A 12,030-nucleotide genomic window follows, 5' to 3' on the forward strand; every position below is an offset into this window, starting at 1 on the left:
GCCCATGGTCTGCCCTGTAACCCCATATCCAGCAGGCAGGGCTGTGGTTTCTCCACTGTGTCTTGCTCTTCTCTCAATAATTGATTTTCTCTAAGTGCTAATGTTGCATTTGTGTTGCTCAGATGGCTACCTGTCCCGCTGTAATTGTTTTAATTTGGTATTTATGATGACCCTGAGCCCTAATAAGAGCAGTAATTGAGATAAGACAGAGCCTGGGATGGATAACCTCACTCTGCAAGCATGCCAACAAGCGATCATTTTAATGAAAGACCCATTTCCGCTGAGCCACATATGTTAACTGGATTTAATATCTGCCTCAAGTGAGCATTTAGGCCAAAAAAATGATGATCACCCAAGTCCCCATCTGCTTATTGTCTTTGGAGTAGACAGGGCAAATAATTCTCTCCCTCTATTTAGCCAAGCCTTGCAAGGTGTAGTCATGTTCCTGCCAATTCTCATGTGATAGTTACTCTTGGTGTCAAATGGATTCTGGTTTTTGAAGGAAGAAACTCATGCAAATCTACCTTGGGGCTTTTTGGAGGTGACCTGGTTGGGTTGACTCTGGCTATTTGACCAGACAGGCTCTCCCAGGCTAGAGCAAAGGGCAAACTGTATTTGGGGATATATTATGGGGGCGTGCAAGCTCACCTTCAGGGCTTGCTAAAGAGAAAGAAATGCAGTGAGGGTTGGTTTGCCTATTGGTTTCACGTTACCGGTGTGTTACTGACTTGGAGATGTCTCACGTGGAACCACAGAGTCAACAGCACCGAGCCTGTGTTGTGGCTTTCACTGGACCTGTTCCACTGCAGAAGGATGAAGGCCAGGTGGGATAACGGCTCTGTAAAATCCTCCTGGTCTGGGATCCCCTCCCTCATATGTCCATCAAGACAGATGGACCAGGCACACAGGCTAGGAGGTGGCAGCAATGTGAGCCATGGGTGCTTGGTGTGTGCACAGGCTGGGAAAGGCCATCATCTGCCTTTGATCTCAACAAGGATTCACTCCTAGAGAACCTCCTGGGAGAGGTCCCTGCCTCATGGTATGTGTATTTAGAGCCCAGGGCAACCATGCAACTAAATTTAGAAAACCCCAAACCAACAAAGGCCCCAGGATGCTTATTAAGGTGCATGAATGCAGCCCCCATCCAAGCCCTGAGATGATGCACACACCCCAGTGTCTGACCCAGCCAGGAGTTTATCATGAAAGGAAAGAAATCGTGGAACCGCTGAGCACAGTGGGGGCTTGAAGGCTTCGGGGTGACCCCCATTGTCCCTGCATCATCCCTGTTTCCACTCCTGAGCCCATGCACCTCCTGGTGACCTTGACACTCTTATCTCGCTCCACTAGCTATTTAATCACCATTCTGCACTAAATGGTGTCCTACCTGCTCTGGGAGCAGACTTGGAGTCTCCAGCCAGTCACCGGTGCCTCCGGCAGCAGACAGCAAGGTTTGCTCTTGGGGCTGAGCGCCAGGCTGCCCTCCGAGCAGATAAATCACTGCTTGTGGGGCCTGGGACTGCCGTACCGCAGTCTTCTCCAGAGATGGCAGCACGTCTCCAGCCAGGACTGCTGCCGAGCCGGCCTGAGCACATTGGGCACGGCGGCTGCAAGGATGGGGCTGCTCCTCTCCACCCCAAGTTGCTCCCTTGGGCAATCCACTTTTTAATGCCCAAACGCACCTGGTTTGGGGTTTCAGGAGTTATATCGAAGCTCAGAGCCCCTTCTTATTACTGAGCTTGGAAAAAATTGAAATAGAATAAAAATCATGGTTTAAAAACCTCCCTGCAACTGTGGTTTAGTTGTGAATCTTGCTAGACAGGAACCAAAATAACCCAGAGGCTCAGGGCTCCCCAGCCCAACACTGGAGAGCTGACAGCTGCTGTGTGAGCCCCCCGATCACATCCTCTTCCCAAGCTCCTCACACTGCTCAGTCATGCCCCATGGGCCCCCTCCGTGCCAGATCATTCCTGTGCCAATGATCCTCAAAGGGACAGACCTAATGCTTAATGGAAGCAATAAAGAGACGCTGCTTGGCTCACGCCTGTGGCTCACACCAACGATGCTCTTTTTGGAGCTGTTGTGCTGCGCCAGCACTGCTGGCTGCTGCGTCGCACACTCACAGTGTCACTGGTGTCACTGGCATCACCTAACCTTGCATCCCGCTCCTTTCTTGGATGTTAACTGAGCATGGTCAGGGTTACTTTGAGTTTTTCTGGCTCATGAAATCAAGGCACAACTTTGCACAAGCTCATTTCCCAGCAAACTGTTTAGTTCTTGCAAAGAGCTCTTTTATTTTATTGTCTGCCTGCATTTCTCAGCCATTCTGGAAGCAGGAAGGCACATGTCTGGGCAGGCAGCAGTGCTGGGGCTGCCAGGCACCACAGCCAGGGCACTGTAAGACACAGCCAGCTGGTGAGGGGTTGGATTTTTTAACCCGTGCACCCAGGTACTTGCACAGGACTGCAAATCAACGTGCCAAAACCTGGACCTGCCACGCTGGTACCTGGCCCCTCTCTTCCAGGATGGAGAGTGAGGCTGCTGGCAGCACTGGTGCATGAGATAAGGGACAGGGCTAGGAAGCATTTGGAAGAAAAATGATGTCTGGCTTTGCTAAACACAACTCAGATAGAGTTTTTGGTTTAAAAGGATTGAAATTCACCCATGCAGTCATAGAATCACAGAATGGTTTGGACTGGAAGAGACCTTCAAGATCATCCAGTTCCAACCCTCCTGCCACAGGCAGGGATAACTTCCACTAGACCAGGTTGCTCCAAGCCCCTTCCAACTTAGCCTTGAACACTGCCAGGGATGGGGCAGCCACAGCTTCTCTGGACAACCTGTGCCAAAGTCTCACCCCCTTCACAGTGAAGAACTTTCTTATATCTAATCTAAACCTGCCCTCTGTCAGTTTAGGATTTCCTCCCTGCCTGTAATGCCAAAGCCATCCTTTAAAACCCACCAGGGATGAAGCAGGGTCCCAGTGCTCTCCCCAGCCATAGACAGCAAACTCCAGAGGTTGAGTCCTCTTGGCTGAAGGGTTTATGTGAAATTCATGCACCTTTCTTACAAGCCCAAAGCTTTTTCTCTAAATGGGCCAACCCTGTAAATCTTCTCTTAGAGAAAAAAAAGGCCAGTGACCCTTGGGAGGACATAGGGGACTCTGGAGTATGTCCAAAGACTGGCAAAGGAGCTGGTGAAGGGTCTGGAGCACAAGTCTTATGAGGAATGGCTGAGGGACCTGGGGTTGTTTAGTCTGGAAGAAAGGAGGCTCAGGGGGGACCTTATCACTCTCTACAACTGCCTGAAAGGAGGCTGTAGTGAGGTGTGGGTCGGCCTCTTCTCCCAGGTAACAAGTGACAAGATAAGAAGAAATGGTCTCAAGTTGCTCCAGGAAAGCTTTAGATTAGATATTAGGAAAAATGTCTTCACCCAAAGGGTTGTCAAGTGTTGGAAGAGGCTGCCCAGGGAAGTGGTGGAGTCATCATCCTTGGAGGTATTTAAAAGATGTGTAGATGTGGCAGTTCGGCACATAGTTTAGTGGTGGGCTTGGCAGTGCTGGGGCAATGGTCAGATTTGGTGATCTTAATGGTCTTTTCTAACTTAAATGATTTTATGATCCTATATAGTCTTTGTTAGAGGCAAGACACCCAAGATAACATGGAAGCAAAAGGAAGAAAACAAACTCTTCCCAAGAGATGGACAGATGGTACCAAGTGGCCTGTTCCTGGTGCTGAGCTCAGAAGGGATAAAAAAATAAACCAAGAAAAAAGCCCATCAATTTCCTATTATTGCAAAAATATCCCTTCAGAGGCAACTGCCAGTTGAGAAGCCTGAAGCCCCAAATGGGTATTTAAAGCTCCATTAGCTGCCAGGAAAAAGAGCTCCAGAAGATGCCAAAACCCCCTCCTGAGCTGTTACACAGAACACCAGACAGGAGTGGGAGGCTGGGAAAAGTCTTGAAGCAACCACTCCACAGGGTGCCTTCTGCTCGGAAAAAGTCTCCAGAGGAGCAGAATGCAGCCTCCATATGCTGCTTAGATGGACCAGGCCAGGATTAGGCATTTTGCAGGTACCACAGAGGGCTGAACATGTCAGGGTCCCATACAGCCCTACACAACTGCATGTCCTCCGTGAAGTGCTGAAGACGACTTTGAACTTCAAGAAAGGAATAGGAGTGGCCTGTTGGGAACAGAGGTGATGTCACAAACCGCAGCTCACCCAGCCCCAGGGCTCACCGTATACCATGTTTCCTTTACGAAGTTCCTGTTACAAAAGCGAGCTTTTGAAAATAGCCAAAATGTGCTTGGGGCAGCAACCTGCCGTGTCCATGCTGGAGCCGATCAATGCTGCAGCATTTCACTGGGGCTTGGGGGGACCAGAGCACTTTGTGAGGACAGTTCCCATTAGGCAAGGGGTGCACCTGAGCCAGATCCCAGGTTGAAGGCCAAGGACAAAGGCTTTGCTTTCAGAAAGGTGGGGAGAGGATCAGGATCATGATTGGGGAAATACACTGGGGAAATACACACTCTCACACAGTGAGAGAGCTTCCTGTGCCACCTGCTGAACCCAAAGCACCAGCGGAAGGAGCTCTCCTTGAGCTGGTATTTGGGCAGATGAGCTGTGCTCAGCCAGGCTTGCAGCAGGAAGAGGAGCTCCTATCGATGCTTCTCCCCCACACTATAACCAGACGCTGCCTGCAGGATGCACCACTGTGGGGACCTCTGATGACATATAGGACAGGGGGGCAATGGAGACATGGTATAAAGCTGGCCATGGGGCAGGGTGTTCTCTGTGGGCTCTGGGTGCCTCTGGGGCCGTGGGATCAGCTCTGGATCCCTGGTAGCCTGTCCTGCACCAGGCCGATGAAGATGGCACCAGGGCACCTCGGGGCTCCTGGCACGGCACCGGCAACGAGGCTTGAAATGAACTCAGTGCTCTCAGACCAGCACCGGGTATCGCTGTGACTCAGGGGGTCCCAGACCGGCACCGAGTGTTGCTGTGCCTCTTGGGGCTCCTGGACCAGCACCAGGGCTGGCCATGCCGCTGGGTTCCTAGATCAGCAGCAGGGCTGCTCCCGCAGCAGCACCGGGACTCCCGGCCTGGCACCTGGTCTTGCTCCGAGCCCGGGGCTCCCGGACCGGCACCAGGGCTAGCTCACCATCCCCAGAGCAGCAGCGGGACGCCGGAACCACCACAGTGGCCGGTCGTGCACAGGGCTCCCGCCCAGGTACCGGAGCTCCCGGAGCCGTACCGGGGCTGGCTGCGCCTCGGGGCTCCCGGCCCGCTCTGGGACCGGACGGGAGCTGGCCGTGCTGCGATGCTCTCGGCGCCTCACCGGGACTCCCGTATCCCCTCGGGACTGCCCGTGCGAGAGGCTCCCGCTCCGGCCCCGGTGCGAACTCGCCGTCGGGTGTCCCAACCACCCGTGTCCCGGTGCCAGGAGACGGCCCGGGGCGGGCTCGGGGGCGGCGGGCGGGGCGGCCCTGGGCGGGAGGGCGGTGCTGGCGCGGCGGGCGGGCGGCGGCGCAGTTGTGCGGCAGCGGCGGGATGAACGGGACGGGCCGGGGGCTGTGCGAGGTCGGCGGAGCTCTGCCGGCCGGGGCCCGCCCGCTGGTCAGCGCGCTCATGTTCTCCGCCGGGCTCCTGGGCAACCTCCTGGCCCTGGGGCTTCTGCTGCGCTGCCGCCGCGGGCCCCGCGCCCGCCCGCCCGCACTCTTCCACGTCCTGGTGCTGGCGCTGGTGGTCACCGACCTGCTGGGCACCTGCTCCGTCAGCCCCTTCGTCCTGGCCTCCTACCACCACAACCGCACCCTGACCACCCTGCCCCAAGGAAGACACATCTGCCTCTACTTTGGTTTTGCTATGAGCTTCTTCGGCCTCGCCACCATGCTCATCCTCTTCACCATGGCGCTGGAGCGATGCCTGGCCCTGGGGCAGCCTTACTTCTACGAGCGCTTTCTAAGCCCCCGTACGGGCTTGGTTGTCCTGCCTGCCATCTACACCTTCTCGGCGGCCTTCTGCTCCTTGCCGCTGGTGGGCTTTGGGCAGTATGTGCAGTATTGCCCCGGCACTTGGTGCTTCATCCAGATGCACCTGGACTACCCCGAGCACAACAGCGGCAGGGAGGTATCTGGGTTGGACGTCACCTTCTCGCTCCTCTATGCCACCCTGCTCCTCTTCCTCATCCTCTCTGTGCTGCTCTGCAACCTCAGCGTCATTGCCAACCTGGCCCGCATGCACCGTCGCGGGCAGAAGACCCGCCGGCTGGCCACACTCGAGCAGCCCCGGGCGGCCAGCAGCTGCGGCCGGCGCATGTTCTCCATGGCCGAGGAGATCGACCACCTCCTCCTCCTCTCCATCATGACCATCACCTTTGTCATCTGTTCCCTGCCCTTCACGGTGAGTGTGACCACCTCTCCCCTGGGATGGGGTCCCTCTTCCCAGCATTCCCGTTTCTCTCCCTCCCTCCCTTTATATACCTCCCCCCAACTTCACTGCCCACACCTCAAGGGTTGAGGTCAAAGGTTAGCTCCTCCTGAACCGTGGGAGACCCCAGCTCTGGCACAGACTCCAGGCGGTTTGCACATCCCTGGGGGTACTGGGGGAGCCACTTCCTGCATCCCCAGGGCCAGGAGGAGGATGGGGTGGGGTGGTAGGAGGATTGGATGGGGAGATGACAGGGTGGCAGGAGAACGGGGTGCAGGGATGACAGGGTGGCAGGAGGATGGGGTGGCAGGAGGAGAGGTGCCCGCAGAGGCTCCAAGTCAGTGTGGCTCAGGCAGGGTGGCATCCTCTGAACCACACAACTTCCCTGTGGTTCCTGAGAACCGGGCACTCATGGTGGAGGTGAGAGTGGTGGCAGAGCAATACATTAGATGTCCAAAAATGGGGATGAAGGAGATGCCACTGGGCTGGAGAGAGTGGATATCTGTGCTGAGCAGGCAGAGTTATTCCGGATTTCTGTAACAAGAAGGAAGAATGAAACTGAAGATGTGGGCAGGCAGAGGTCTCTACTCCTCTGTAACAACACTGGGGTGTGGGCACAGAGGTGAGTGACTGCTGGGAGCAGAGATCCAGCACATGGGCCACAGCATGCCTTGTCCCAGGGGTTGTGCCCACGTCCTGCGCCATATCCATGCATGAGGCTTCCAGCAGAAATACGGGGTTGAAACACTGCAGCCAAGTGAGGGAGGGAAGAGGGCAAGTCTCCTGATGCTGCCCCGGCTCTCCCCCTCCAAAGGGCAGCTTTTCATCCATCCAAACCATATTACACCAGCAGTATGGTGGACTCCAGAGCACCTCAAGACACTCATGTTCCCTGCCTGCATGCTTGAGCCTGCCACCGCGGAAGGTCATTTTGTTCCCATTAGAAGCAAGCCCCACCAAGGTTGGGAGCACAGCCAGTGCTAATTTTGTGCTCATGGAGTTAAATAGACATTACCTTCCCTTTGCACTCCCTTTCTTGTCACAGGGGAAAATAAAATAACCACAGGCTGTAGCTGAGCCAGGCCGCCTGGGTTTTAAGACAGAGGAAAGACAGAGCAGTCATGTCCAGATGCTCATGAGCATCCCAGAAGCCAGACTCAACATCCTGAGAGACGTTTCAGCTTCCGTTAATGGGCCCACATGTGATGGATGACTCTCACCATGTCCTGAAAAAGCTTGGGTTTGGGTGCTCTGGTCACTGTAAAGTGGGATTCCTTGATGGGGACACGTGGGCAAGGCTCTATGGGTCTGCTTGGGGCAGGCAGGATGGGAATGTGCTGCTGATGGGGATCCCATGGGCCCTCTGGTAGCAGATACAGGCTTATCCAGAAGTACAGCTGGCTTTTCTTTTCCCATCACCTGGTTCCCATGTGGGGTTGTGTTTGGGCTGTGTTTTGGCAGCATCTCAAACCAAGCTGTCGAGCACTGCTGGTGCCTTCTTGGCGTGACACTTTCTCCTCTGGCTGGGAATGCCCACAGGACCAGCCTGGGCACGTGAACCCAGCGAGCATCAGGCTACAGCACCACAAAATCCTTCCAAAAAAGCCCTAAGCCTGGGGCAGCCCTTGGAAGTGCTCCGCTGTTGACAGTCTTCAGCATGGGCTGAACCATGGCCACCCTCTGGATGCACCATCCCTGGGTGGTACCCAATGGATCCTGGCCAGAGGAGGGATGCTCATGCATCCTGTGCTGCCCCCCAGCTCTCATCCGCATCCAAGCATCCCCTGTCCCCTGAAGCGAGGGGGTGGCGATTCGACCCATATGAGTAAGGAGTGCTGAGTCACCCTTCCAGGAAGCCTCGTAAGCTGCTATGAGTCAGCACAGTGCAGGAAGGACTGGAGTGGTCCAGCATGCTGCATCCCTTCCATCTTCCACGTTTATTCATCCAGTGTGGTTTTCAAGGTGAGACCCACCACTTCCTTAAGCAGCCGCTGGATTAATTGCATTAGGGCTAATTGAAGCCTCCCTGCATGCTGAGAGCTGAGAACAGAGCACACGCCTGGTATTCGTTAGCGAAAAGTACATTTGACCTGATGGAGGCAGCGAATGTGCTGTGACAACCCAATCAAATCTCCCCAGGATGCTCGATCCTAGAAACCCATTCCCAGCATTATTTCTCCCTGTTGTGTTTTGCAGATCCGTGCCTATGTGAACAAGTTCAGTGAGAAAAAGGACAACCACGAGTGGGACCTCCTGGCCCTGAGATTCCTCTCTATCAATTCCATCATTGACCCATGGGTCTTCGCCATCCTGAGGCCGCCGGTCCTGCGGTTCATGCGCTCAGTGCTGTGCTGCCAAGTGACCCTCATGAGCCAGGACAGACAGACTCCATCCCCTGCAAAGCCTAACCTGGCATCACAGATGAACCCCTGTGGGCAGTAGATCCATCAGCCACTGTGGGAGACGTCTGCCAGGTGAAGCACAGCCCTGACAGATGTTAATGAAGCTCTGCCTTATGGCCCATAAAGAGACATATGTGCTGCTGGGTGGACCAGGTACAGGTGGCCCATCCAGGTGTCACCACGTGTCTTGAAAGTAAGGCAGTGTGGTCTCTCATGGGGCAAAAAATAGAGTGGGACAAGATTGTAAGGGCTGGTGAGTACCTGGATATTGATGATGGGGCTGTTCCTGCCTGGCAAAGGGTGCAGGCTGCATTCAGCCGTGCTGTGGGAGGGTCAGGGGGTGAAGCATGGGGTGATGTTCTATAACACTACCTCAGTGGGGGCTGTCAGGGAGCAGAGCTTCCTGCTGGTGTGCTTCCCAGAAGGGTCCTCACAGTGATTTTGGGCTAAAGGCAGCGTGTTGGCAGGGTACAGGTCCTGGAGGTGGGGTTGTGTGGTCACCATTGCTGCAAGCACCTGTCTCTGTGCCCAGGTCCCTAGTGATTGGGTAGGAGAAGAAGGGAGTACTGTATCCCCAAATACTATTCTTTATTTGGTAGGCTGGTTGCCTAAAGAAATACACTTTATCTGGTGTAGGTCTGTATGCATGTGTCTGTCAGTCCATTCCCACCCCAGAGATTTTAGACTCCAGTGGGTGCCAGTCCAGCATATGTGAGGGGCACAAAAAAAGCCAAAGAGTCAAACTTTTGGCACTTCCCTAGTGCTGTGATGGCAGCAGAGCTGTGTGGACATTCCTGAGCCCCAGTTTGTTATTTTCTTTGCCCTATATTTGTGTAGGAACTGACAAGGGGAATAAAGAACCCGACCAGGGAATAGGAGGTTTCAGTCACAGCCATGGACTTTGCCCACGTCCAGGGTGATGCTGCTGGTGGGTTTTGGGTTGGCACAGAGGAGGGCTCATCCTCTTGGGCTGCCCACAAAGCGCCTTCCATTGCCCTCCCGTTGGCGTGGGACAAACCTGCTCAGGGGCTTTGCTTCTCTAGAGGTTTTATTTGGAAAAGAAAACAACAAAACCCCAACAAAACCAGACACCCCAAGTGCACAACCATCCAGGTCATCAATCCTGCCCTACAGGCAGTGTCCTTCAGTACCGCTGTTTGTTTTGTGGAATGCCTGTTGCTCTTCAGGGCTCCGGACTGGTCCTCACCAGCATCAGGAGCATCTGACCCTGCGGTCCCAAGACCATCACTGCTGCCATTAGGGAGTTGCTGGGGGACTCCCATTTGTGCTGCATCGAGCATGTGCAGTGTCATGATGCTATTCCAAGTGGGGCATTTCCAAGTCCATCTTAGGGCTGCTGCTCTGCTCAAAGAGCCCAAAGGTGCTGTGATTCGGAGCTTTTCTGAGGTTTGTTTGTTGAGGTGATGTAAAGCTAATATATTATTATTTAAATAATAAATGTCTTTCAAAGGAGCCTGCTGAATCATGTGTGGGTTTGTGCGTAAGCTGCACCTCTGGGTAGATCTGGCTCCTGGAGGAAACCGAACACTGGTGGGATGAAGCCTCAGGGACGGGGGAAGGGGAGGCAGGGAGGGGAAACGTGTGCCTCCAATTTCCTACAAGGCAAAAATAAACTCTGATGAATGAGTGGTAGCATTTTTGCCTTACCTCTGCAACGTGACCCCCAAGCTTCGGAAATACCCCCACTCTGAGCTCTTCCCTAAGGCTCCTCTATCCTGAAGCCAGGGAGAGGCAGGCAAAGTTCCTACCTGTTATCAAAATACAGAACCAAAAAATACCCACCCTAAAAAAGGCAGAATTTATGTCACTTCTGTCAGGCAGCCAATATCCACAGGAAGTTTACTGGCCTCCAAGCTGTGTGTGGGCAGATGTCAGGCATGGGCTGCTATTGCTCAAGCCTTGCCGGCGGGATTCTGGCAGCGCCCTGTGGCTGGGGGTTCAGTGGGGCTGTGGAATTTTGGGCAGGGTATGGGGGAGGTTGCAAGACATGCCCTGTACACAGGGCTGCAGCTGGGGTGCTTCCCACTGTCATGTAACTCATGCAATGAAGTCATTAACCCCGTTGCTGAGCCCTGGGTGCCCAGGTTGGGCAGGCTCCCATCTGCTGCACTGGTCATGGTTACCCCCTTCCCAATTATTTCCCCATCCATGCACACAGCAGCAGCAAATGCACTTTCTAGGTTTAGGGCTCAGTGTACCCCATCCTGTCTCAGTGGGTGCTTGGCTTGAAAAGAGCTGTGGATCTGTGTGCTTTATTTGTCTTGATGGTCGTGACCTGCTTGCTCACACTGGAATTTCAGGATCAGTTGCCTAATCCTTTTAGAAACCAGGAGGAAAGGCTGCCTGGCACACAAAAGATGGAGAGAAAAGGAAAGAATGCTATCACGTTGGAAATGGCAGAGGGGTCACATCCTGCAGGGACCAGCCTGCTGAAGAATGTGACAGCAGCGGGAAGAGGACCCAGGTCCATCCAAGGGGACAAGCTAAAGGTGGGATGCTCCTGGGAGCTGCTTTTGACATTGACCTGCTCCCTCCAGCTTGGCTGCTGACCACTAATTACCAGCTCCTTGTTTCTCTGGGAGGTTTATGGCTCCTCATCAGGAAATTTTGCCGATGACACCAAGCTGTGTGGTTCAGTTGATATGCTGGAGGGAAGGAATGCCATCCAGAGGGACCTTGACACGCTTGTGAGGTGGGCTGATGCCAACCTCATGAAGTTTAACCATGCCAAGTGCAAGGTCCTACACCTGGGTCGGAGCAATCCCAGGCACAGCTACAGGTTGGGCAGAGAAGAGATTCAGAGCAGCCCTGTGGAGAAAGACTTGGGGGTGTTGGTTGATGAGAAAATGAACATGAGCCGGCTTCAGTGTGTGCTTGCAGCCCAGAAAGCCAACCGTATCCTGGGTTGCATCAAAAGGAGCGTGACCAGCAGGTCAAAGGAGGTGATCCTGCCCCTCTACTCTGCTCTTGTGAGACCTCACCTGGAGTATTGTGTGCAGTTCTGGTGTCCTCAACATAAAAAGGACATGGAACTGTTGGAACAAGTCCAGAGAAGGGCCACGAGGATGATCAGGGGACTGGAGCACCTCCCATACAAAGACAGGCTGAGAAAGTTGGGGCTGTTCAGCATGGAGAAGAGAAGGCTGCGTGGAGACCTCATAGCAGCCTTCCACTATCGAAG

At 54.2% G+C, this 12,030-nt stretch overlaps 1 protein-coding gene across 1 annotated transcript; it reads left to right on the forward strand.

Moving 5' to 3' along the window:
* The first annotated feature begins 5,525 nt into the window (after positions 1 to 5,525).
* Positions 5,526 to 10,301, forward strand: PTGER2 (prostaglandin E receptor 2). The gene is made up of 2 exons (XM_057426317.1): positions 5,526 to 6,399; positions 8,623 to 10,301. The coding sequence occupies exons 1-2, from the start codon at positions 5,548 to 5,550 to the stop codon at positions 8,866 to 8,868; spliced, it is 1,098 nt and encodes a 365-aa protein (XP_057282300.1). The 5' UTR covers positions 5,526 to 5,547; the 3' UTR covers positions 8,869 to 10,301.
* Positions 10,302 to 12,030: the final 1,729 nt, after the last annotated feature.

This window comes from Pezoporus wallicus, unplaced genomic scaffold, assembly GCF_028554395.1.
Source record: "Pezoporus wallicus isolate ANWC-B61680 ecotype Strahan unplaced genomic scaffold, APGP_CSIRO_Pwel_v1 contig_8403, whole genome shotgun sequence".
Lineage (NCBI taxonomy): Eukaryota > Metazoa > Chordata > Aves > Psittaciformes > Psittacidae > Pezoporus > Pezoporus wallicus.

Excerpts from the sequence above, each read along its gene's own strand:
- PTGER2 (XM_057426317.1), top strand. The coding sequence starts at position 5,548 with ATGAACGGGACGGGCCGGGGGCTGTGCGAGGTCGGCGGAGCTCTGCCG. Across the intron at positions 6,400-8,622 it reads TCTGTTCCCTGCCCTTCACG|ATCCGTGCCTATGTGAACAA; the intron begins GTGAGTGTGACC and ends TGTGTTTTGCAG.